This window comes from Engraulis encrasicolus, chromosome 11 (genome assembly GCF_034702125.1).
Source record: "Engraulis encrasicolus isolate BLACKSEA-1 chromosome 11, IST_EnEncr_1.0, whole genome shotgun sequence".
Classification (NCBI taxonomy): Eukaryota; Metazoa; Chordata; class Actinopteri; order Clupeiformes; family Engraulidae; genus Engraulis; species Engraulis encrasicolus.
In genome coordinates, this window is record NC_085867.1 from 21,455,661 (window position 1) to 21,477,972 (window position 22,312).

The following is a 22,312-nucleotide window of genomic DNA, read 5'->3' on the forward strand; positions in this document are numbered from 1 at the left end:
CAGTCTAACTATCTAAGCATGGTGCCCTATGTACAGTTGCAATTACTCAATTCTAATCATGAATAAACCAAGGAACCAGACCTTCAATGGAATCTTGTTGTAAGAAACTGCACTTTTGCAATACAACCGATTTTTTTTACGAGAAAGGCAGCAAACGTTCCGGCTCTAAAGAGAGATGCTCTGTTGAGCGTGTCGTAACATGTACATGTTTATACCTTGGTTATAAATTCACTGCCATTGACTGCTATAAACGTTATTTAAAGACTGGAAAGATGTGCAAACATTTCTTTTTTTCCCGGATAGCAAGAGATTCCAATGTGTAGTTTCATCTCTGGTTTTATTTTGGTAGAGGTGGTATTGTCATAGACCTAGAACCTAGTTTTCTTGAGGGTCTTGAAAAAACACTTCAAATCCTAAAAACACATGAGATAATACTGTGAGATTGTTGTATATTAGTTTTAGCATTTATTAATTTACTTTATTAATCTGCTTTGATCATCTGATGACTTGTTATCCTTGTTTGTGGTGTCAAGTCGATTTACCTCCCCTGTCTAGCACGTTGGTCAGCTATTGTTGACTTAACCATGGGTGTTTCTCGAAAGCGTAGTTGCTATCCAGTTAGCAAGTTGGGTAGTTCCCAATGGGAAAATGCCTTGGAAACAACAAAGTAGCTAACATAGTTAGCAACTATGGTTTTGAGAAATGCACCCCAGGATAGAAATGAGACTCAAGTGTTCACCAAACTGTTTCCTCATTTACATATTTATTTGACATCTTTTCAAAACCAATGACTTCATTGGATGGGTGTACAAACTTTCGTCTTGGCACAAAATCATACTGAAAGCAACTACACAGTTAAAAACTCAAGCATATTTTATCTGTATCGCATAATATAATATCACTGAGAAATAGACCGTGACAAGATGTTACTAAGGTCACAGGAGAAACGGTGTCAACCGTTATCATATCGTGTCTTCTGTTAATGTCCTGTGATCTTGGTGTGAGAACCACCACCAGAGTCTTACAGCAGGGGGTGAGGCAGTGGAGCACCCACTCTCACTATCAAACTTCTTGTCTGTACGCAGAGAACCAGACCAGTCATAAAGTCCACAAATGTATGAAAGGACCGTGACTCTCCCCAAAAAAGGCGCGCACAGTAAGGCGCGCACACACACATACACACACACTGTCTCTCTCCCACACATACACATGGAGAGGATGCCCCCTTTCCTCAGATCTTCTTTCTGCTCTTTCCATTCTTTTGCTCCTCTCTGCCAAACACGGACCACAAACACATCCACACGTCCTCGCCACAGACATATGAAAGATATTTTACATATTTGCCCATGATCCTCACATCTTCTTCCTCATCTTGCCCTTCTTCTGTCCTCCTCTGCCGAAGCCGGACTTCATGACGTTGTTGAGGTTCTGCCGGCCCTTGCTGCGCAGCTTCTTCATGCCGCCGCTCTGCAGGAACTTCTGCTTGTCCTGCTTCCTCCTCTGCTTCAGGATGTGCTCCCGGCTCTTCAGCTCTGAGCGGACGGGCTTCCCGTCTGCACCCATCTGAGGGCCACCGCCACGGCCACCACCGCCACGGCCACCACGGCCCCCAGGACCACCCCGACCTCGCCGACCTGGGAGGAGCATTAGATTACATTAGATTTGAATCCATTACATTGTCATAAAACAAGCAAGAACATACAGGGTAATGGAATATAAACATGCCATGACCAGGGTAAGGGGTCACAATTTCAGTATAGATGCACAATCAATTTGGGTATAGATGTCCAAAAACGTATGCAGGCATCAGAACTCATATCTTTAAATTTAAAGCAAGTGCAGTGCAATATGGATTTTGCAATATTGCAAGGAACTCCATAGACTATTGAGATTCCGCCTAGTTTTATCCACATATTTCAAGATTCAAGATACAAGATTCAAGATTAGTTTATTACGTCTTATTATAGGTTTGAAGCCAATAAAGCGTAAAAATTGTTGTGTTTTTTGTGTCCTCAAAAAGATTAAAAAAGAAAAATAAAAAAGAGGGAGGGGGGGGGGGGTGACATGAGTTAAACATGATTGAGCACATTTTCTTCCAGAAGCAAACTCTGGTTATGTGCATGAAATGGCAACATTTATCTTAATTGTACATGGTCCAAAATAAAAACATATATATTTGTAAGAGCACATTGGATATTGCAGACTTGAGGTCGTCTACACAGGTGAGACTCCTACCTCCACGGCCTCCCATCGGCCCTCCTCCTCGACCTCCTCCATACTCTCTGTCTGAGTCAGCGTCGTCATCGTCCATCTTGTTCTTCTTCTTCCACTGCTCATAGCTTAACATGAAGTCAAGGTGCAACACAACTTCTCATAGACGGTCAACATTAAAATATCCATTAAAAAAAGGCCCTGATGAAGACCCTGTAGCGGGCCGAAACATGTTGGCAGTGGCAGTATTTTTAATTATTTAAGTTCAAACATGAACTAGCCTTTATAATAAAGCTGTTTTATCTAAGAAGAGTGCCTTGGCGTCCTGCCTTTCTTAATTAAAATATCCATCTAGGTGCTGCTGCTAGTCAAAAGAGCCAAGTTGTAAACAACTGCATTTTCTTCAGGCCAGAATTAGAGAAATGCGTCTTAAAAGCTCTTGAAGAGAAGTCCAGTTGGTTACAACTTAGATACTCGGATTACATAGATTCTCCTACGGACTTTGAAAATGTTATAATCAGGAAACATTATGAATGGAACTTTCAACATGTTGTGCACATTACAAGAGCACAATGGAAGATATGACGATATATGAAGATATAGAACCTAGGGATGCAAATTATCGATTAATTCATTAATCATCAGTTGATAGCCTTATCGATCGACTTACAATTAATTGATTAATTGTTTTCCCCCCGAAATCGCAATGTTTCTTGAAAAAAAAAATGCACTCCCCTCTTCACACACACTCTTCACATGCCCATTTCACCTGGGTCTCTTGTCAGTTGAATTGTCGATTCATTGCGATTAATGTGTTTTAATCGATTAACACATTGATCGATTAACGTCGATTAATCGATTAATCGTTTGCATCCCTAATAGAACATCAAAAGAGGAGCACAGCGGAATACAAATATTATAACATCAGAGGTGCTCAACACTGGAAGACATGAAGAATAGAACATTAGGACAATAGAAGACGTAGTGAGCAGTACAGGAGCACAGTAGAAGACAGCAGAGCAATGAAGGATACTGGCTCTTCTTCTTGTGGGTGCTGACCACCTGGCCGTTCTCCAGCCGCACCTTCTTCTTCTTGTCCTCCTTGCCCGTGTCGCGCACAAAACGCTTCCTCTTGCGGTCCCTACAAGGAAACACATATCATATCAGCCTTGTCCATAGAGTGAGCTTTACTTCTCAACAGTGAGTTTCCTCAGCAGAGCACAGGAAACAAATAATCAATAAGCCTCATCTCTGCAGCAGTTTGAAGAGAGGACCCTGCTGAGAGCTCGTCAGCTCATCTGTAGAGCACCTTTCACAGAGGATTCAGCATAGGCCTGGGCAAAAAATCGATGTGATTTTAAAATCGAGTTTGGACGTCAAATCGATTTGTTTTTTGAGAAATCGCGTTAATACGATTTTTTAAAATCCTCTGTCCCTATGCAGTTTATGTATCCAAGCGCACAGCGCACGCATTACGTTCGCCAAGACCTCCGGAGACGTAGGCCTACCTAGTGCATTCTCTGTGTCTCCTCCCCCATTACATGCACAAACAAACTAAACGTGGTGAGTGAAATAGTTAGCCTACACAGAAATATAAGGGGTGAAATGAAACCGGTGAGTAATACGGGCTCCTGTTCAAAAAAGGTGACACTACCTCCTATCGTTTTGCCAATGATGAATACCAAACAGTAGGCCTACCACTTTGTAAATTTTGAATGACAGTGTTGTCGTAACGTAAGCTGTAGCAGCCGGACTACAATCTTGTTTCGATATTTGAAACGAAAACATCTCGCGGAGAAAATGCCAAACAAACTCTACCCCTACCACGAGCAAGGTGGAAAGCAATCACCGATGCAATTAGCTTAGAACTACCTACTACGGATATGCGCCTTCCAATTTATTCGGGGGAGAAGAGAGGTTTTCAACACATGCTTAAAGTTTTGGATGCGCTGCTTCCTCGCCTGTATCTTAACCAACATATGTGAGTTGAAAGGAATCGCTCTCCCTCCCTCTCTCTCTCGCTCACACACACAGACCAAGCACACGGAGCACTCGGTCTCTCGCGCGCTCTCTCTCCCCCTCTCTCCAAAGCCCCACTCGGACGGGACTTTAATGAGGAGACTAGTGGTAAAGTAATAATAACCGCGTCTGAACGCGCCATGTCAGTAAAGATAGCGGCGATATTGGTAAACTTCGCCGAGAGTTTTACCACCTGTGAAGCAGTCCGGAGAAATTACCCGCTGTAAAACTAGTTCTAATCCTGTGCGAATGTGACCCTATGATGTCTGATTAAATGCATGAAACGCGATATCTAATCTACTCAGGCTTGCAAACGTTGCCGTCTTGAAGTAAGCATTGTTTTAGGGTGTTACTCCAAAATGTTTTCGCAGTGTTAACGCAGCAGTGTTCAGATGCATCGACATGTATTCAGACGCATTACCATGGGATTTGATGGGTTGGGAAACCAGCAGGCAACCACTCACATTTTTTTCTTTTTCTGAGATGTTTCAATGTAATCCCAATTGGTCATTTCTATTAGTAATGTTCTGAGATAAAATAACATTAGGCTATTTTGGCCTGGAGTTCCCAAACGTTACTATGAGCCCTCCACATACCGGTAGATTCCAGCCAAGCCCCCCCTGACATGGGACGTGCCACACTATTTTTTTCTGTGCACCCAGTTTCACACCTTGATAGGCCTAAAGCTTGTGTATTCTTAAGACCATTCAGGTACTACAGAAAGCATAATACATATGTATTGTAAAGAACAAAATTATTCCACTGGGACTATTTTTGGTTTATTTTGGCTACTTAGGTTATTCAATTAATTCAATTATTCATTTAATTTTGCTATATTTTCCTTGCCAACCTGCCACGGCCCCCATGGCATCCTCTCACGGCCCCCTAGGCGTCCCCAGCCCCCACTTTGAAAACCCCTGCTATAAGCTACCCCATGTCCATAGAAACTAGTCCAGTCCGAGTAGGCTTCACTCACACACACCAGAAGCACCGCCACACAAACAGAGCCTCTCTCTCTCTCTCTCTCTCTCTCTCTCACACACACTCACACTCACACACAACCACGTAGGGGCCTAGAGAGCTCCACAAGATATTTTTTTTGGGGGGGGGGGGGGGGTTGAATCGAATCGCGAATCGTGAATCGAGTTTCTTAATGAAAAAATCTAGATTTTTTTTTTAGGGTGAATCGCCCAGCCCTAATTCAGCTACAAGCAAAAATATTGAGAAGTATAAAGAAGTAAGACAGCCGACGAGGCTGGGGGATGGGTGTGTTTGTAAGTGGCTATGTGTAGGTGCACATGTACAGTATATTGGGGTCTACAAAAAAAAGAGATCCGTTGTTACCATTTCATGATGCTCTTGTGCTGGGTGAGGGTGGCGTTCTCATCTCCCATCAGGTCCAGCACTGCTGTGGATGCCTGCTGTTCAAACGTAGTGCCCTCGCCGGTCAGACTCAGCCTGGACACATAAATGCGCGCGCACACACACAATGAGCAACACCATCTTTCCCAAACTAAATGCGTCCCACACAGCTGCCACAAGCTGTTGTGTGCGGCGGAAAAACACGGCCAGAATTTCTTAATGAAATTCTTTCAACTGACAAAAATACAACAGACCCACGACACTGACATAGAACGTGTAGGAAACATTTAAAGGAATTGTTTTGTTTGTGAAGACATCAAACATCAGAGAATGTAAACCATCTCTGATCTCTGAGGTTTTGAAGAGCCAAAGCCCTTTATAACATAGCGCGAGCTTTCGGCTTTTACACAAACACGGCTCAAGGCTTTTCCCATCTGGGGGTCAGACTCTTGCAACTGAGTGATGAGAACTCCGGGGTCATCCCCACTGCTGAGTTTGTGCCTGTGAAGGAGCAGAACTTATTGATCAAATGTATACTTTTTACTGCCATGAAAGACCCATCACCCTAAACATATCCACTCCCCACGTAAACAAATGCCGTGCAGCATATACAAAAATGTCCCCTCAAACAAATGGAAGAGGGGAAACTATGCAACGGAAACAATGTACAACTGTGCACATCTGTGCTTTTAGGTCTTCTATTCGTAAACACCTGCCTATGGGACTAAAGATGGGCTGTAATTAAGTGCATTTACATATACTGTGTATGTGATCATCAATGGGCACCATTCTCTTGGAACAATTAAGTAAAGTAAAAAGTAAAAAATGTGATGTCTGCATACCCTCTCTCGGAGTTGAAGTCTTTGGGCCGGTATGGAATGTAGAACTCCTCGTCCTTGCCCGACTCACGGTTCTTCTTGCCCTTGGGCTGCTCCGCGTTCTCCTCTCCTACCGACGGTTTCTTACGCTTGCCTCCCACCACCTCAGCAAACACACCCTGGGAAAGAACACAGACAACACCTACAATAAAGTCACTTAAAAATACACCAGTGTAATTCAGAAATAAACCCTTGAAGAGGACACAGACACAAAACACACACAAAAGTCATTTGTAATACACATGACCTGAGAGAGGACATCATAACACACAAATGCCATAACAACAAAGCCTTGGAGAGGATACAATCACACTGCATAAATGTTAGGAGACATTGTTTCCCAGAGAAAAACATGATGGGAAGACATGCCTGACTCTGCCCAATGACCTCGCAAATTTACATTAGTTTTTTTTTTTCTTAAATTGAGGAGAACTTCTACACCAAACACAGTTATTAAACCATAGTTCCATATGTCCAAGGATTACAACGAGACGTTTGTAATGTAGCTCTAAGATAACATGGTGATTCCTGATGCTATAGGGCAAGAGTAAGGCTAACCCCCTTGAAGACGTCCTGATATTCTTGGGGTTTCCAGTGGTTCAGATGGGAGGGCTTGTCAGAAAGTAGACCGGACATGCAGTGATGGATGTTTAAGGAGAGGGCAGAGGGCTAGCCCTGTTGTGGTAGTGACTGGTAGCTTGTGTCGCCAGACTCACCACTGACTTGATGGGGGAACCACAATTAAAAGCAGCCTCCTCGACAGAGACAACCTCATGTCAGTACAAAAGACTGGAGACCAATTATGTTTATATTTGAAGATCAGAAAGACACAAGGGCTGGAAAAAGTGTGTGTGTGTGTGTGTGTGTGTGCGTGTGTGTGTGTGTGTGTGTGTGCGTGTGTGTGTGTGTGTGCGTGTGTGCGTGTGTGTGTGTGTGTGTGTGTGATGGCTTTTAAAAACACAAATGCTGGAAAACGTGTGCATGTGTGAGAGTTTAGATCAGTGGAAACAGAGCCAAATAAGCACTCTGAGGGCACACGTCAGAGGCTTGACACAGTACAGACGCAGGGACGGTGCAGTTCTGTGGTTTGTGGGCAACAGTAGCGGCAATAACAAAACGAAATGTGAGTGACAAAGTAAAAAGGCCTGTGTTTCTTCATCACATGCTGACAGATACACGGTATCTTTATCCAACACAACGTACTAAAGAGGACATAACCGCTACAAATGTGTGGGAAAATACAAAGCACAGAGGTTTAGATGAGAGGTTTGTGTTGTTATGAAGGAAAGCTTTGTTGGAAGAGAAGCATCGTCACAAGCTACTTAAAGGTTGAGACGGATGTCCCTGCTATTGTACAGCATGGAGTGGAACTTGCAAACCAATAGCATACCGGTATGCAACTAATTATATCGCATTAGTGATAAGGAAAGACAGACACTCGCTCACATAAAAAGAGCGAAGTACGGTATGGCCACAAGCGGAGTCGCTTTCTTCATTCTTCTACTGTGAGTACTGGCAACATGGTAAGCTTAAATAAAAAGAGCGAAGTATGGTATGGCCACAAGCCGAGTCACTTTCTTCTTCTACTGTGAGTGCTGGCAACATGGTAAATGTACCACTACACACTGGTAAATTCCACTACCGTAAGGGCTGGAGTGTAGAACAGGTCATAGGACACTCAATTTGGTCAGCCGTCCTCTGCAATTAACGCTGACCAACATCTGTACTTAATTTGGCCACAAACTGAACATTGACAACTGGACAGTCTGTCGACCAGGTCCGGAACTCGCCACAGCCACTAGCACCCACAATGCAATTCAAATTCCGGACATCCTGAGTGATTTAGCAGTGTCACATTTTTTTTATCCATCACGCCCATGCGCACCGTGTCCCCCCCCCTTACGACACCGTGACCAATGCATTTTCCAGCTAACAATTGTTCTTCACAGATCTACATTCTTTGGCAATAAGTGATTAGAGTGCCAGCTGCAGTGGAAAGTGCTAGCAGCCACCAGATCATCCTCAATGCAAACAAAGGAGACCCAACAATATGCATCCATCTATCAATCCAACCACCCCTCCCTCCATCCCTCCTTCCATCTCTACATCCAGGGTTCCCACAACTTTTTCATGAACAAATTCAAGCACTTTTCAAGCACCTTCAAGCACCAAATTTTCAGTTTTCCAGCACCTTTAATAGGTTGCGGGAAGGGGCTGTGGGGGTCCTCTCCCAGAAAACTTTGTGTTTTTAAGATGCAATCTCCTGCATTCTAATCAATTTTAGGGTGTTGAATGGCAAATCTCATTTGACATCTCACTCCCTCAGATTTTCAATGTACCTGAACAATGTATTTCTATTTTTTGGCATACTGAGTTTAACTTGACAAAAATGTCAAACATTTTCAAGCACTTCACCAAACATTCAAGCATTTTCACAACCTTGAAAACACTTAATTGAAATTCAAGCGTTTTCAAGGAATTCAAGCACCAGTGGGAACCCTCTCCATCTCCTCATAGACCAGCTAGCCTTCTTCAGCCCCCACCTGGATGTCCTCCTCTTCCTCCTGCTCGTCCTCGCTGTTGCGGGTGACAGATGAGTGTGGGGTCGGCGTGTGCAGCTGCTGCTCCGCCAGGCGCTCCTCTCGAGAGCGGGCGAACGTGTTGACCCGCTTCGTGTCCCGGCGACGCTTGTTTCTCATCACCTCGCTCGCACTCGTCTTGTTGGTGGCGTTGATCTCGAAGATCGTCTGCAGGACAAGAAGAAAATCACCACAGATCTCTCATGAGAATTGTTGTAAGTTCAATTTCAATATACCTAATTCACAGTGTGTTACCCTTTACTTTTGGTTTGTGACGATGACATTATTAACAACAATAAATGCAAAAAAAATCAGCTAGAAAAATGCAGTCAGACATCAGCGAGTAGCAAACGACTCACAGCTTTAGACTTGTAGCCCTTGATGTGGTCCACCATCTGCAACCTCTCCAGCTCCACCTGCTCTAGGCCAGACCCTGCACACACAAAAACACTTGGTCAAAATGGAAAAACAAAACACACACACACACACAAACAAACACACACACACACACACGCACACGCACACACACACGCACACGCACACGCACACGCACACGCACACACACACGCACACACACACACACGCACACACACACGCACACACACACGCACACACACACACACACCAACCTGGCCACAAGCAGTTGGGCAGGACGGGAGTTAGGATATTAGAGAGGAGCCATGGAGAGCAGAGATGCTCCACCCCTACTCACCCAGCAGAGGGTGCACAGCCATGGTGGAGAAGTCTGTGTGCTTGACGCGCTTGACGGACTCGGGGGCGGGGCTGGGCCGGGACTTGAGGTACTGCTTGTAGGCGTTGTCCGCGATGCGCTTCAGGTTCTCCAGCTCCACAGAGTTCTCAAGCGCCGTGATCAGCTGACCCTCCTCGTCGTCAAGGAGACTCTGAGGCACGCGGCCAAACACACCATCCGCGTCTACACACACACACACAGACAAATAAATACATACACATATTAACACATTGAATACCGGCGGTGCACACGGAATTATGTCGTAGAATACCAGCGTTCTAAGCCCTTTTTTGACGTTTTTTGTAGACTCACAGCGTATTATGTGATAGGGCCACTGAAATATGTTATGACTCGATTGAAAGTGGAGACGCTGCCCTCTTAGTAGGTGAAAACTGTGTGTCTCTACGAGCTTTTATTGCAGAGCAAACCCACGCTAAACCGAATTGGGTATCCATAGAATTCCGCTACAATTGGAAATATTGAGGTTTTTGTGAAGGGTGCGCTCCTTCAGAATGTGACGAGTTCGAATGGGGACGAGTTGGTTTTAATCACAATTTGGTGCAAGGTTAGCCCTGACACGCATCTTCCTGCTCGTCAAGACACACCTCCTGCTCTGTACCACTACGACATCGGCAATCAATGCCCTTCGAAATCCACGTTTTTCACACAGACTGAACACAAACTCTTTGCACACACGCAGAAGGTGGGACATTTGCTAAAATAGTTCCCAATGACTCCCGAAATAATAGCCCAACATTGACAACAAATCCCAATGATATGATGCTTAGATGTAGCCCATCCGATCCATATGTAGCCATCTATGCTAGCTTCTGGCTTTTCACATACAGGAAGACACAGAAAGTTCAACATGTGGGTGAATAATCAAATAAACTTATCTGGTTGGCGATCAAACTTCCAAATCGGAGCGCATTACTCCAATTACAGTTCGGGTGCCATTTTGATCCAAGGATCTGGTAAAGGTCTAGGTAGCAAGCCCAGAAAGTTCAAGATACTCCTGGCACGATATACAAGGGTCTCTGTGTTTACCTATTGCGTGAAGTCAGACAATACACGCGTGGGCACCGATCGTACTAGGGAAACAACAACATAGCACGATTCACGAATACGGCAACACACCTCCTGCTCTGTCCCACTACAACATCGGCAATCAATGCCCTTTGAAATCCACGTTTTTCACGCGGACTGAACACAGAGAGACATTTGCTAAAATAGCTCCCGGTGACTCCCGAAATAATAGCCCAACATTGACAACAAATCCAAATGATATGATGCTTAGATGTAGCCCATCCGATCCATATGATATGTAGCCATCTATGCTAGCTTCTGGCTTCTCAGAAAGTTCAACATGGGGGGCGAATAATCAAATAAACTTATCTCTTTGGCGATCAAACTTCCAAATCGGAGCGCATTACTCCAATCACAGCTCGGGTGCCATTTTGATCCAAGGATCTGGTAAAGGTCTAGCAAGTCCAGAAAGTTCAAGATACTCCAGGCACGATATATAATGGTCTCTGTGTTTACCTATTGCGTGAAGTCAGACACAACACACGCTACAGTGACCGTACTAGGGAAACAACAACATAACAAGATTCACCATCCGGCAGCCTACTCACATTGGGTTGCTACAGCCCTTCCTGTAGCTACCATACCACAAGTGAAGGGGTACCGAGAGAGTAAAAGACCATCATTGCAGGATCATTTAGCGATGAAATCAAATGCAGAGCCGTAGCATCAATGTAGGCAGCGCGATCATTAGGAGCCTATTACAGATAGTCTACGGTAGGCGACATGGGTTGGTATCCAGACATCTTGGTAAGTTAAATTAAAATGTCCAAATCATAACACAAACTTTTGACTGCAAATGTTGTCATTTATGTCCATCACAGAGCTCCCAAAATCACATATATTGTCCATTGAAGGGTGTAGATTCAAAATATGATATTTAAATGCAAAAACGTATTTTTACGTTTTGGTATACAACGCATGGGTGTGAAAAACGTATTATTGCGTCGTCGGTACTCAATGTGTTAAGTATGAGAAAGAGTAAGATTCATCAAGCCCATCCTCAAGAGACCCAATGACATCATCAATATCACCAAGTTCACACTGCACAACAGCCACGGTTGTAATGAAGCAAAAATTATCAAATCTGATCACATTGACGGCACGCAGAGCACATCCGAACAGACAAATTACAATGCATTCTGGTTAGAAATGTCATGTTTGCAGCATTAATGTAATCGTTTTTGCTCCATCACAGACATGGCCATTGACCCTGCATACATCATCCACAGGGTCCATGAGGGTTTGAAAGAAGTGGCCTCCTACTAGAGCTGGGCGGTGTACGGTTAAAAAACCGTGATCTCGGTTTACACTACACAAGGTTATCTTTTTGATGAGAGACGGTTTTGTTGTTGTTGTTGTTTAGCCTACTATGTTATGTGCGTGAGCTTCATACTCCGTGTCACACTTTCAAAGATTCTTCTAATTCATAAGTCTCTGACACTTCATTTCAACTCTGCTAAGTCCACTGTTGTTGCTGTTCTACTAGGGAATGTCACCACAATGTAAGATGTTGATTGAACTAATAAAATAATTGGTTACGCGCTAGAGGCTAGTGAGAGTGAAACATGATGAACACACATGGCATGGATGAATCATGACAAACATTTCAATTCATTTAGCCTACCTTTGATCTCACAAAGTTAAATAAAAGGCAATTCTATGTGGTGCTATGTTATCAGGCTACAACAGTTATCTGATTCTTAACTGTATTTAATTACCATCCCAACTGTGTGCGCAGTGCTGTTACTGCTTATAAGCTAAAGTAGCCTAGCTTTCAAATGCAATAGGCAGACAAGATACATTGCTACATTGCTATATTTGTTTGAAATGATTTGGGGGCAAAATAGGAGCGAAACACATCGCAATATGACACAAACTACGGGACAAAATACCTTCTACGTTGGATTTGGACTTTAATTCAAAGACAATATGCACACAATGTCAAGTAAATCCATTGGTTTTCAGTGTCTGTCTTCAGTCTGTTTCGTTTCTGTCCCACTGTTGTTTACTCGCTAGTCCAGCGGCAGCGCAACGCGCCGGATGTGTTGCCAGGTGTAGAACGACAAATAAGCCATTAGTGTTGCCAGGTGTAGAACGAAATAAGCTGTTTTGGGCTGTCTTGGAAAAAAAGCCCAAAACAGCTGCTTATAGTCATTTAACCCTTCTTCCTTGAAAAATCTATGACACCCTGGGTCAAGATTTTAGGTTATTTTATGAAATGCTGCATTTTCCCCTTTGTTGGATAGGGAAATATAAACTATAAATCATAGAAAATATTATTGAAATGAAAAAATATAAATGGAGATTAATTTAAATTCATGATTTTATCTCATTTTAACATTTCATTTGAGATCTTTTCCTCAGAAAGATTAAGATTTGGGGGGAAATCGTCGCATATCAAAAAACCGTGCAGAAAACCGTGATATCAATTTTCATCAAGAAAACCGTGATGCTAATTTTTTCCAAAACCGCCCAGCCCTACCTCCTACCTTTCTGGTGGTCAGGCAGGGCCAACTGGATGGGTCTGCCCAGGAAGAGGTGGAGGTCGTAGACATACGGCACCTCGTCTGGACACACCAGGCTGTAGGCTGCACCACCGCGGCCCGCTCGAGCAACACGACCTGTGGGTCACACACACACAGATTGAAGTACAGAGTATGCGCACATCCAACAACTATGCAAGTACAGGGTAAAAGGTTCCATACAGAACCCAAAGGGTCAAAACATTGTCTGTTGAATAAAGTCGCTGGGAGCAGCAGCAATATAAGGCCCAAAAATGGCTTATTACACAAACAAAATGTAAATTGTGTTTTTTTTTCAGCATCTCTTTATTTCACTCACCCACTCTGTGCAGGAAGAGTTTGGATTTGGAGGGGAAGTTGTAGTTGATGACGTTGTCCAGCATGGGGATGTCGATACCACGAGCGGCCACGTCTGTGACCAGCAGCACCATGGCCTTGCGGTGCACAAAGCGGCCAATGTTGATCTTCCTGGCCGTCTGGTCCAGGGCACTGTAGATGTAGGCAACCTCGATGCCCTGCGATATCAGCATCTGAACGCACACAGACACACACGAGCACACAAACGCACACATGCATACATTCCGTGAATTCATCTTTTAGGTTAATGATAAAACAAGCTTAAGTAAGCACTCAAACGCTGGTGTATCAGTAGTAGTAGGAGGAGCACAATTTGTTAAGCAGCCACTGCCTAGAAGATATGACATTTCCCAATTAACTTATATCATTCTTAGTTTAATTAAAGGAATTTATTTCATGGAGTGTTCTACCATCCATCTTCACAGTCAGTATAGTGTGTAGTGAAGTCACATATTTCTCAGACTTCATGAAGTGAAAGAATAGGTGAAAATGAAGCTTGAAAACTAAACACCATTGTTCCTAATTATAGTATGGCTGCCCCTCGTCTATGGGGCACCCAAGTCTCCACCCCTTCCGGGCGGCTCATGGGGCTGTAATGAACTGATCAAAGCTATTTTCCGATCCACCTTGCATCCCCCCGTCGATCACACATATGCTGTACCTCAGAATTAATGATAATAAATGTTGTGCTTGTTGACTTAACTTGGCAAGCGATTTTTGAGTTTTGTGTAGTCCAAATAATTACATATTTTTGCACGCACACAAGATGTCGCGGAGCAGCAGTAGGGTTGGCTGTGCCTCCGTTCACGTCAAATATGCGAGGCGCACGTTGTAGTCTCTAACACAGTTTTGCACAAAAGCTAAAATAACCTTACTTGCGTGCCGAAAATGAGTGGTCTTACGACGCAAATCCAAACCTTAAAAATCCACTGCCATCATATGTGAAATCCGGAGCACATGCCAAACGGGATGAGGATTTAGCTTGACTCGCTCCCTTTACTCCCATTCAAAATTTTGAGAGCTACAGCCCCACGGCTCGGAAGTAGAAGGGCGTGACTTAGGTGCCCCATAATATGTGTGTGTGTGTGTGTGTGTGTGTGTGTGTGTGTGTGTGTGTGTGTGTGTGCGTGTAGACCACTGAGCTGAATATTTATTCCGACTGGTGCAGACATACCTCTTTGATGTACTCCACGTGGTGTTTGGTGGCCACGAAGACCACAGTCTGCTCCTGGGCCTTCACCACCGTCCTCAGCAGAGACAGCAGCATGGCCGGCTTATCGTCCAGACGCACCTGGAAGAAGGACAGCTGGGGGAGGAGACAGGACAGATAAGAGGTGGACAACCATAGGTCATTATCAGGGCTTGACACTGGCACCAGCCAACCGGCCAAATGCTGGTAAAACTTGGCTGTGGCTAGTAATACTTTCAGTGTCACTAGCCAATTTGGCTGGCAGCTTATTCCTTGGTATGACATACGCATCATAGCCTATATTCTATTGTTTGCCCCTTGTGTATCAATTGTTTGTATTTAAGTTCAAGAAAAAGCTCAGTAACTCAGTTTCTATTTGCTTGATATACTTCCATGAAGAAAGCTATACACTCATCTTGCTTTAGCACCTCATCTTCTGAGGTTAGACGAACACCATCATGATAAAGAAAGAAAAAACAATATAAAATCTGTGGCTAGTGGAATACCTGAATGGCTAGAGATTCGGGAAAACCACTAGCCACAGTGGCCAGTGGTTGAAAAGTTCATGTCAAGCCCTGGTCATTATATAGAATACAGTCATCACAACAACATAAACACAGTCACATACGCATGGAAGAATAAGAGCTGGGGGACGACAGAGGAGGACATCAGTGATCTCTTACAATATTAAGGGTTTTCGGTCATAAGTCTTTGCAGATAAGCTACACTTCTACCCAATCTGAAAGGATGTGTATTTAAGACACATTACACTTGACGCATTGTGTGGAATTAAAATGCCACTACATGTATGTGACTATACTTTTAGGTTTTTACAAGAGTGAGTTCATTTCAGCTAACTAAAGTGCTCTACAATAGCATGTGTAGCAATCAATTCTGCGACTTATTTCCACTACGTACTGTATCCAGGGAGCAGTAGATGAAGAGGGCAGTTCTCCACTCACCTTCAACTGGTCACTCAGCTTGGTGTCCACATCCAGACGAACCAGAGTAGGGTCTGTCAGTCCTGCAGGTGACAGCGAGCAAAACCAGCCATTACAATTTACTCGTAGAACCTTTATGTACATTTCAAGACTTTCGTTGCAAAACGGTGTATATCCATTTTATAGAATGTTGGGAAATTTGACATTTTTGTGTTGGGCATTCCATTGCATTGCATTGCATTGCATCGCAAAAGGCATTTTATACAAAAAGGCAAAAGGCATTTAATACTAAATATTTGAATGGCAAGAATTCACTTTTGAGCAGTCATTTCCAATAATAAAATGCAAAAGCCAAAAATTGTGGATACACAGATTTGCAACAAAACTCTTCTTTTACACATTGTCAACATTAGCTACATTTTCTTTATGTACAAATCTAATATGTGCACATCGATTTGATATAGAGATGTACAGGATCCAAGATCCGGTTCCGGATCCGGCAGGATAATAGGGGTTTTTCAGACTATCCGGATCCGGTTCCAGGATCCTGGATCCGGTAGCCGAGGCTTTTAAGTCAAAATAGTTTGAGCCAACGTGATAAAAAGGGCCCACGTGTGTGAGTAGGCTATGTGTTTCAACCCTTTCGTAGGATCCGGTATCCGGTTCCGGATCCGGCAGGATCTTAAGCAGTGGATCCGGTATCCGCCAGGATCCTAAAAATCAGGATCCGGTGCATCTCTAATTAGGGGCCAAGCAGCGAAGCTGGCGAAGGCCCCTATTGTATTAGCTGGTTTTCTTATTATTACGTCACCTTTCCTCTCCTTAGCAAGTCTATGGCAGCCCATAGAACCGTAGGTAGGAAAATGCTGTAAATCGGCACACACATTCGGGCCAGTCTCAGCATGACCACAGTGGGTTTACATACAGTGTTGAATCTCGCCCTCAAACCCGTGCCTGCAGTTCACCTAGGGAGCGCTGTCGAGACAGCAGAGCTCATAAGGCTGGCGCTAATAACTGACAATTGTGCTCGCTGTCTGCTGAAACTTGACAATATTACTGTAAGTTCTGAGAAACCAATGTGGATTTCAATGAAATGTACAATAACCTGGGAATTATGTCCTTCTGATTTCCTACAGCGTTGGCATTTATGAGTCAGGCTCCGCTAGCATCTTGCTAACAAAATTGCTTTACGGTCGTCGTGATCACAGCAATGCAGCCGGCCGACCAATCTAAACGCAGTGTGTGAAGCCACTCGTGACGTCATATTGATAATAAAGACGTATTTTACAAAGATCCAGCAAGTTTAAACATTCAAACTAACTGCTGTTTGAAAGGATAATCTATCCTGCCTTTTGGAAAAATAAAATGAAACGATGATACCAATTCTCTCCCAAAGCAATGGCAGCATCGTGGTTTAGCTCCATGCGACCCCATTCATTTCAACAGCCTCTGCGCTCCTTGGCGCTCCTCTGCGCTGTCTGGATGGCGCCACTTAGTGGACAGTACCACCCGGAAAAAGTAGCGAGATTCCTCTCTCGTATTACCCATAAACTCTCTCTGGCATTACCCACAGCAATTTATAGGACCCCAGCCCCAACGCTCTAGCGCCACCAGCAGGTCAAAGTTGGAGGTACATTTCTGCTTGTAACTTTTGAACCGCTGGGCCAATTTTCATAAACTTGGTATCCCTGGAATCCTTGGGCCAAGACGAATCCAACGCACCCTATGACGTCATTTTCCGCCTGGATAGTTTTCCCGCCATTTTGAATTTTGTGAAATTCAATAAAAATGCTACTTCTCCCACAATTTTTGACCATTTCGCCCGAAATTCGATATATTGTATCTCTGTACTGAGCTTCATATGGGGTCTCAAGGAATATTGGATATCTTTTATCGTTTAGCCGTGACAGCCAATCAAAATTGTCGTAAAAGTGGCGAAACAGGAAGTGAGGTCATATCTCAGCAACCCTTTGACGGTTTCGGCTAGGATTTTGTACACACATAGATGTCCATCCCATGACCTACTGAAAAAAAATGTAGACCCCCAGCTCAAACTCTTTAGCGCCACCAGCAGGTCAAAATTTTAGCTACATTTTGGCCTGTAGCTTTTAAACCATATGCACGATGTAAAATATATTATTATCACTAGAATCCTTGGGCCAAGCCAAATCCAACGCACTATATGACGTTATGTCAACGCAGAAGGGAAATTTGCCATTTTGAATTTTGTAAAATTCACTCTAAGTCTATGGCAGCCCATAGAACCGTACATAGGAAAATGCTGTAAATTGGCACATATATTTGAGGCAGCATCAACATCACCCACAGCGAGTTATAGGTCCCCAGCCCCAATACTCTAGCGCCACCAGCAGGTCAAAGTTGCAGGTACATTCTGCTTGTAACTTTTGAACCGCTGGGCCAATTTATCATAAATTTGGTATCCCTGGAATCCTGGGGCCAAGACAAATCCATCGCACCCTATGACGTGATTTTCTGCCTCAATAGTTTTCCAGCCATTTTGTATTTTGTGAAATTAAATAAAAATGCTACTTCTCCCACAATTTTTGACCATTTCACCAGAAATTCGGTATATTGTATCTCTGTACTGAGGTTTATAAGGGGTCTCAAGGAATATTAGATATCTTTTATTGTTTAGCCGTGACAGCCAAACAAAATTGTTGTAAAAGTGGCAAAACAGGAAGTGAGGTCATATTTCAGCAACCGTTTGTCGAATTAGGCTAGAATTTTTCACACACATAGTAGTCCATCCCATGACCTACCACAAAGAAAATCATATCCCCAACTCAAACTCTGTAGCGCCACCAACAGGTCAAATTTTTAGCTACATTTTTGCCTTTAGCTTTTACACCGTATGCCTAATTTTGAAAATAATACTATCCCTAGAATCCTTGGGCCAAGCCGAATCCAACGCACTATATGACTTCATGTCAACCGGAAGAAAAAAGTCCGCCATTTTGAATTTTGTGAAATTCAATAAAAATGCTTGTCCCACAATTTTGGTCAGAATGCCCTACAAAAGGGTACACTTCATCTTGGGACTGATGTGCTTTAGGTTATTCAAAGAATTGTGGACACCTTGTCGTTTGCCGGTGACAGCCAATCAAAATGAACGAATGAATGTGATGAAATGAAAATGAACGAACGAATGTGATGAAAGGTCATAAAGGTGGCAAAACAGGAAGTGAGGTCATATCTCAGCAACCATTAGTGAATTTCTGTTAGAATTTTTTGCACACATTCTAGTCTATCCCATGACCTCCCATAAAAAAATCAAGACCCTAAGCTAAAACTCTCTAGCGCCACCAACAGGTAACAGGAAGTGAGCTCATATCTCGGCAGCTCTTCAACGGATTCAAACTAAACTTGGTTTACGTGATCACACTCCTCTCCAAGGAATGCACACCAACATTGGCGCGATTTGGACCAAAGGGGGCGCTGCAGTTCCTTCTCTTGCTGTGGCGACTCTGGCAAGTTTACTGCTTGGCCCCGCATTGCTGCTTGCAGCTATAATTTGATACTAATCCTAATACCAGAGGTGTAGTTAAGCCGTAAGGTCTGTATACCTGCACGTGCAAACTCCACCAGCAGTTTGGGCAGTGTGGCAGAGAAGAGGAGGGTCTGCCGTGTGTCCGGGAGCCGACGAATGATCTCCTGCAGCTGCTCTGCAAAGCCCATCTCAAACAACCTAAAGAGGACACACTCTCGCATTAATATATACAGCTCATCTCAAAAAGAGTCAGTACACACAAACATATTACTACATAAAGGGAGGGGTGCTGTGTGTTTGAAAATAAGAAAAAGTGAAAAGTGCACTTATTGTTCTGTGTATTTCCTGTGCACTTTGTATCTGCAAGTGTTGTATGCTATGACTTTGTCCTCCATTGTAAGTCGCTTAGGATAAAAGCGTCTGCCAAATGTAATGTAATGAAATAAAGTGCTTTGTGCTGGGCTTGTCTGAGCCGACTGACATGTCAGTGTATTGCTAATATTAGTCATTGCATGCCTATCTAACGCAGAGTGAATCTCACCTGTCAGCCTCATCAAACACCACATACTCCACACTCTGCAGCTTCAGGTTCATCTCCATGACGACGTGCATCAGACGACCAGGGGTACCAATGATGCTGGGGGAGGAGAGGAACAGGCATATCAAAAGAGATCTGGTGTACCATTACCATTGTAGTGGTCATTATTATTTTTAAACAAAGTAATGCATACAAATGATGTTAACACCTAACAAGATTGGACTTACATGTCAGGATTCTCGTGGAGGGCAGCAAACTGTTCTTCCATACTGATACGGGAAACAGAAGCATGTCAACAGTGCAGTCAAAATCTATAGTCATTAATTGCATATAATAGAATAATCCTTCAATATTCACATGTACAAATGTACACTAGAGTGCACTGCCACCGGAACATTTACAAAAACTACACTATACTGTATACATCACTTTAATGAAATATTTACCTGTCTCCTCCAAGAATTAGGGCAATTTTCAGCCCTGTAAATTTCCCAAGCTGAAAAATGAAAAAGTATGCCATTAACTTCAACACCCATATCGTCTATTTAACAACAATAATTAACTTCCAGCTGACACACAGAGTTGGTGTGGCGACAAGCTTAGGGAAATATAATCAGCAAGAACAGGAGGATTGCCCGGTTAACACCACATTATCTCACAAGTGAGATAGTCTGGAGGCTACCTATGCAAAATGGTGTGGTTTACAAACAAACTGCAAACTTCCGTTTGTCAAGTAGCATGTGTCATCGCCGCTCTCTGATTGGCTCCCTCGCTGTCTTTCAGAGGGCTATGATTGAGCATGTGAATGTACGCATGTGATTCTTCCAGGCTAAGCCGGAGGACTCGGAGGCATAGAGAGCTAAATCGGCAACAACCTGAGGAAAAATAGAAGCACACACCTCTCTGGTGAACTTCATGGTCTGGAGGGCCAGTTCTCTGGTGGGGGTGAGGACCAGAGCCCTGGCTCCTGTCTGGGCCTGTGGGGCCTTCAGCTTCTCAAACATGGGCACTAGGAACGCCGCCGTCTTACCACTACCAGTCCTCGCCATGGCCACTACATCTTTCCCGTCCAGGATGACTGGGATAGTCTGCCAGACAAGGACACATCATTAAACTTGATCCAAACAACAATATTTGTTCCGAGTTGTTGTTGTATGTGTATCTTTGTTTTTTGTTGCGTAAAAAGACAGCTACTGATCACAACAAAAGACATAGGCCTACCTTTCTCTGAATAGGAGTGGGAACTTTATATCCCTTCTTCATGACACCTTTAAAGACCGGGAAGCTTAGGCCTGCAAAGCCAATGTTATTACATTGTTACATGCATACAACACATAAACAAACAACCATGAAGGTATGCCCTTAATAGTCACCACCACTACAACAAGTTCTCACCCATGGATTGAAACCCTCCGGACTTCTTCTGCTTTTTATTCTGGGCCCGGACCAGTTCTCTGGTGTCTGGTTCCACATCAGACAGGGCGTCCGATGGTGCAGGGAACCTTGGAAGTTTTCTACTGGCCTAAAACAAAAATACACACGGTAGCCTAAATATGTTTTCAAGGTCCGCGACATGTTACACCTACACAAAATCACCACTACATGAAACAAACCACACAAGGGTCAGTGACATTTTGTAGCAACAGACGTCGGGGTGGAGTAATACAGCCAATGTTACAATTGTATGGCTTCTTGTGGGTTATCCAAGAAGCATATTCATTGCTTATTGATAACCGAGTGGTTGTACCACCAGGCGTCTGTTACTAAAAACGTAATTTACCCACACAACTGACAGATCGTTCAACCACTGCTTTCACTGCAAGAAACATCTAAAGCAGTCACATTTAATGAAGGAAAACAGGTTTCGATGTGGGGAAAAGTAGCCGGGCCAGCTGACAGACTGGGAAAAAAACAACTTCAAAATGTCAGGCAATATTCCCTCTTGTGTGTCAGATTTAAAGACTACTAAGGAATGTTCCATATCTTTGTCATTTGAAAGGGCGGCAGTGCTGTGCGCATTTAAAATGTGTAAAATCAGTCTTACAGCATCGTCGTTGAATTCAGTAGTAAGCTCAAAATCTCCCTCGTCCGAGTCCACCTCTGGTCCTCTGTTTTGGCCGTGGGGTGGTCCATGTCTCTTCTTTTTGGTTAGTTTCTTCTTCCTTTGAGCCATTATTGTGCGAATTCCAACTACTTCCTAATTAAGAAATACGACAGCTTTCTCAAAAAAGGTTTAACCGAGAAACCCTGGCTAAACACTCGCAGAAAAACACTTCACCACTCAAACATGTAGAAAGAGTCCATTTTGAAACACGTGTGATTCTCGGCGCTAACCAATGACGTAGGGTGACGCACATCATGACACCACGAG

At 43.6% G+C, this 22,312-nt stretch overlaps 1 protein-coding gene across 1 annotated transcript; it reads right to left on the reverse strand.

The window, feature by feature from the left end:
• Positions 1-742: 742 nt before the first annotated feature.
• On the reverse strand, positions 743-22,270 carry ddx54 (DEAD (Asp-Glu-Ala-Asp) box polypeptide 54). The gene is made up of 20 exons (XM_063210192.1): positions 21,986-22,270; positions 21,337-21,463; positions 21,163-21,233; positions 20,841-21,029; positions 20,388-20,437; positions 20,169-20,210; positions 19,945-20,040; positions 19,480-19,601; positions 15,917-15,978; positions 14,940-15,071; positions 13,728-13,938; positions 13,376-13,507; positions 9,762-9,983; positions 9,409-9,482; positions 9,014-9,217; positions 6,435-6,589; positions 5,575-5,688; positions 3,245-3,352; positions 2,236-2,339; positions 743-1,634 (listed from the first exon to the last, which is right to left on the reverse strand). Exons 1-20 carry the CDS (start codon positions 22,112-22,114, stop codon positions 1,354-1,356), a joined length of 2,625 nt encoding a protein of 874 aa, XP_063066262.1. The 5' UTR covers positions 22,115-22,270; the 3' UTR covers positions 743-1,353.
• Positions 22,271-22,312: the final 42 nt, after the last annotated feature.

What these genes read in the sequence shown, in the direction of transcription:
- ddx54 (XM_063210192.1), bottom strand. Translation starts at nt 22,114, where the DNA reads ATGGCTCAAAGGAAGAAGAAACTAACCAAAAAGAAGAGACATGGACCA. An exon ending in GGTGGAGTTTGCACGTGCAG is followed by an intron (nt 15,979 to 19,479) that starts GTATACAGACCT and finishes TGTCACCTGCAG; the next exon opens with GACTGACAGACCCTACTCTG. An exon ending in CACAAGAGCATCATGAAATG is followed by an intron (nt 3,353 to 5,574) that starts GTAACAACGGAT and finishes GTTTCCTTGTAG; the next exon opens with GGACCGCAAGAGGAAGCGTT.